General features: G+C 37.7%; 1 protein-coding gene across 1 annotated transcript; it reads right to left on the bottom strand.

Moving 5' to 3' along the window:
* Positions 1–593: 593 nt before the first annotated feature.
* Positions 594–2,009, bottom strand: LOC108974300. The gene is made up of 3 exons (XM_018942033.1): positions 1,923–2,009; positions 1,415–1,838; positions 594–688 (listed from the first exon to the last, which is right to left on the bottom strand). Exons 1-3 carry the CDS (start codon positions 2,007–2,009, stop codon positions 594–596), a joined length of 606 nt encoding a protein of 201 aa, XP_018797578.1.
* Positions 2,010–3,632: the final 1,623 nt, after the last annotated feature.

The raw sequence follows: 3,632 nt of genomic DNA on the forward strand, positions 1-3,632 counted from the left end.
TTGAATGACCTTTCTTGGCAGGATTTTCAAGGTTTACCACGGCCTGAACACTCCCTTGTTAGATCAATCGCATTAGATAGTAGTTTAGAAATTAATATTTTTAAAGAAAATGCGTTTAGGGAGCGTTCAAGTATTACGTAACGCAATGTTTGAAGATTTTTAACACCCCCCTCCTCCCTCGTAATGGACCGTAACGTTTTTCTGTAATGTAGATTTCAATGCACTTCTCGGTGGCGAACAGCAGGATTCATCCGCGCATTTTATAACGTGTAAGAAATATTGCGATTCACGGACGTGAACGCTATACCACACCAGATTTGGTTCTGCTGGATCCTGCATGCTATCTTCGGGCTGTCTATACTCCGCCGAAACGTCGTAGTTGTCAATTTTCATTTCTCTCCACACTTCTGCAAGTGTTTCTCCAGCGTGCTGAAAATTGCGTTTTTCCAAATCAACATCCGTAGTAATTCCTTTGTTGTCGAGATGAGAACCAAAATGTTCATGAGGCAGAATGACCCCTGCCAGTCGTTTGCTGAGGGGAGCCATGCGACGCTCAACTCGGTTATATGCGCTCCGCCCAGGAGCATTAGTCGCTATAAACAGGGCGTCCAAGTTGTATTTTTTAAAATGCTTTCGTCCGGCCCACCATCTACAAGGATGATGATCACTGGCTTCACGGTGTTCGATTCTGTCATCATTAAGGGTTTGAATGAAGGTTTTAATAAAAGTGATTCGAAATCATAAGCATGGGTGTTCGCTGTGGAGGATGCATGTTTCCCGCTTCTTATGGATATGTATGTCGGCCCGCTGTACCCAACAGCTTCTTCCTTACCGAAATTGTTTTTTTCCACGTTGACGCCGGCATATATAGAAAGAATAAGTTTGTGCCTCTCAGCCACGACCCAGTCATGATCAGGTAAAAGTATTCTGTATTCCATATGCATTAAAAGAGGGCTCTGACTTTTCACTGCCGGTACACGTGCCTTATCATCTTGTGAGAGAACGAATACTTGCTGCGGTCCCAGAAGCGACGCGAGAGATTCCAATGACCTGATAGTAGCAGTGCAAAATTCCCCATCCTCGTGCTTTTTGTGCATCTCGGTCTGTGGTCTTGCTAACTTTACGGGTACGGTACGTACGTGCCTTCTTCCCTCTTGAGTGTTAGAAACGCGTGGGAGTAAATGAAGATATGTGCCGCTTCGAGAAATTTTKAATCCCATTAAMAACAGCCCYTTATGCAGGTCGGACAGAGTGAGACAACTCCTAATCATCTCTGTTCGGCGGCGTTCATCAGCAGCGCTGCCATGAATGGCAATATTAATTATGGTCTCTAGGAGAGCAGGTTGCGAGTCAACTAAAGGGGGCTGTCCAGAGCTAGTTCGAGGTTGTGCTGCAGGAGGATTGTTTCTSTGACGTTCAGTTTTCTCCAGTTTTTCTTTGGCTCGAAACTTTTTTGCACGTTTAGCAGAGTCTCTTTTTTTCTTTAAACATTTTTCTTCTTCTTTCAACTCTTTGCGTAGMTTTTTTATTTCGTCGTGAACATCATCTTTAGCTATTCCAGTGTCCCTTGCTTCAGTAAGAACATTTATTCTCTGTTGCAGTAGACTAATTTTTTTCATAAGAGTATCTTGAGCCGGTTTGCTTGTAACATTTTTAGTGAAGCCCGAATCAATCAAAGTCGTATGTGGTTCCGTAGACGGTGTCTGCACAATTTCCTCATCAGTATTCTGACTTTGTTCACCGTGGGTATCGCTCATCTGTCCTTTAACGGCAGTGCTTTTATGTCCAGTGACGGCGACAATTGATTCCATATGAGATGAAGCTACAACATCCGAATCCTATAGAAATCAAGACGTTAACATTAGAAATAGGTAATATTGACACATGCGATAAAAAGAAACATAATATACAAGCAGATGCACCTGTTTTTGTTGAAGAGCAAGTGAAGTCCAGGGAACATTGGGCCTAAGCGTGCCTGGGCGTGGTGCTGGCGTGCTTGAAGTTTCCATAGGTAGCTAGAAATAAATAATACTTATGAACTTATGACCAGTTTTTGAAAAATCAAGATTTGTATTACATATTATAATACTTGTCATAATTACGTTTTATAAGTAAACTTAGCTGTGTAAAATAACTAAGCATTGTTGCTTTCTTCCTCGTGGCCTTCACCTTCAACTGTCGTATAACATCATTTATATGTTCTATAAAATTTTCTTTATTTTTCAGTTTTTCTTTAGCCATTTTCCAAATATCGTTGGCATTTTTTTGACACAGTTGCACTGGCAAGTTAGCATGAGAGCCTTTATACGCCAAGAACAGCTGATGATACAAAACTCCCTCTTTTGAAGACATTACAGTATTCGAACACTAAAATTCACTTTAATAACACCGAATACAGCAATGAGCTTCTGCATAAACACTAACGAATACTGACAACAATAACCACATTAAATGACGTACAATACAATCTAGTGATTCCCCGTAAAACGTAAACGAAAAGGGTTGCCATCTTGTGAGTTTTAATTCGCTATTTTATTATTTAGCAAAAGAAACAATGTTACGTAACGTGTTGTAAGAAAGACCCCCTCCCGGCCGTGTAACGCATCGTAACGTTTTACGAGACCCCCCAAAATTGCGTTACGTAATACTTGAACGCTCCCTTAGCTACTTTTGCGGCTATTTTTATTTAAAAATTTTCAAACTGCACACATGTTCCCTGCCTTTACCATATTTAGGAGACGAAATTCCTTCGGACGAATTCATCTTCATGCATCAAAATCAAATAGACAAATGCAACTTAGTCAAGCCGCCTGAGGATTTTATTGCATTTGCAAAAATTTTGGAAACAAGATTTAGATTTAGAAAATAGGATTATTAGATATTCTTTTTAATAAAATGAAAGATGTTAGGCCCTTTTTGTGTTGTGATAATTGTGACCCAAAAATAGTTATAGCCCTTTTTATTAGAAGTAGAATATATTTTTTAACTAAATTTTTAAATAAAGACCTTTCTGTCCCTAATTTTAAAAATAATATTTTGTGTGTTTCACACCTATACGTTTAAATTTTTTTATTTTTTAGTGGTTACAATAAGCGAACTTATACTTACGATAGAAACTAAAAAAGTGAAAATTTTGTAAACAGTTAGGATAAAGAGGCTCTAAAATAAGAAAGCAATTTTTTTAAGGAAAGTTAGAATTTGGGATGTAAATGTAGGCATTTGTATATATGTAAATAATTATATTTCTGTGATGTTTTTATATATTTTTTATATGAATTGTTATCGTTTTGTTTTAATCGTTATACGTATAATTTTATCGTTTTGTTTTTTTTTTTCGTTATACACTAATGAATTGTTATCGTTTTGTTGATTTATGCAAATAAATTTATTAATGGGCGATATAGGCCTAAAGGGGAACCGGGTGGTGTGGAAAGTGCAACTGGCCATTTTAATTTAAATGCCCAAAAATTGTTATTTGTTCGATCTGGCCACAACGGAAATTATAACATAAACAAACGCTTATTTTGAGACGCTCTCACACTGGAATAAGTTGGGCTGCAAATGCTAAAAACAGTTTTGTTTCTAAACATATTACTGTAAAAACTATTTGTGGTTGATTCTTTTATATATAT

Source organism: Bactrocera latifrons, unplaced genomic scaffold (assembly GCF_001853355.1).
Source record: "Bactrocera latifrons isolate USDA-ARS-PBARC rearing strain unplaced genomic scaffold, ASM185335v1 scaffold_548, whole genome shotgun sequence".
NCBI classification, from domain to species: domain Eukaryota; kingdom Metazoa; phylum Arthropoda; class Insecta; order Diptera; family Tephritidae; genus Bactrocera; species Bactrocera latifrons.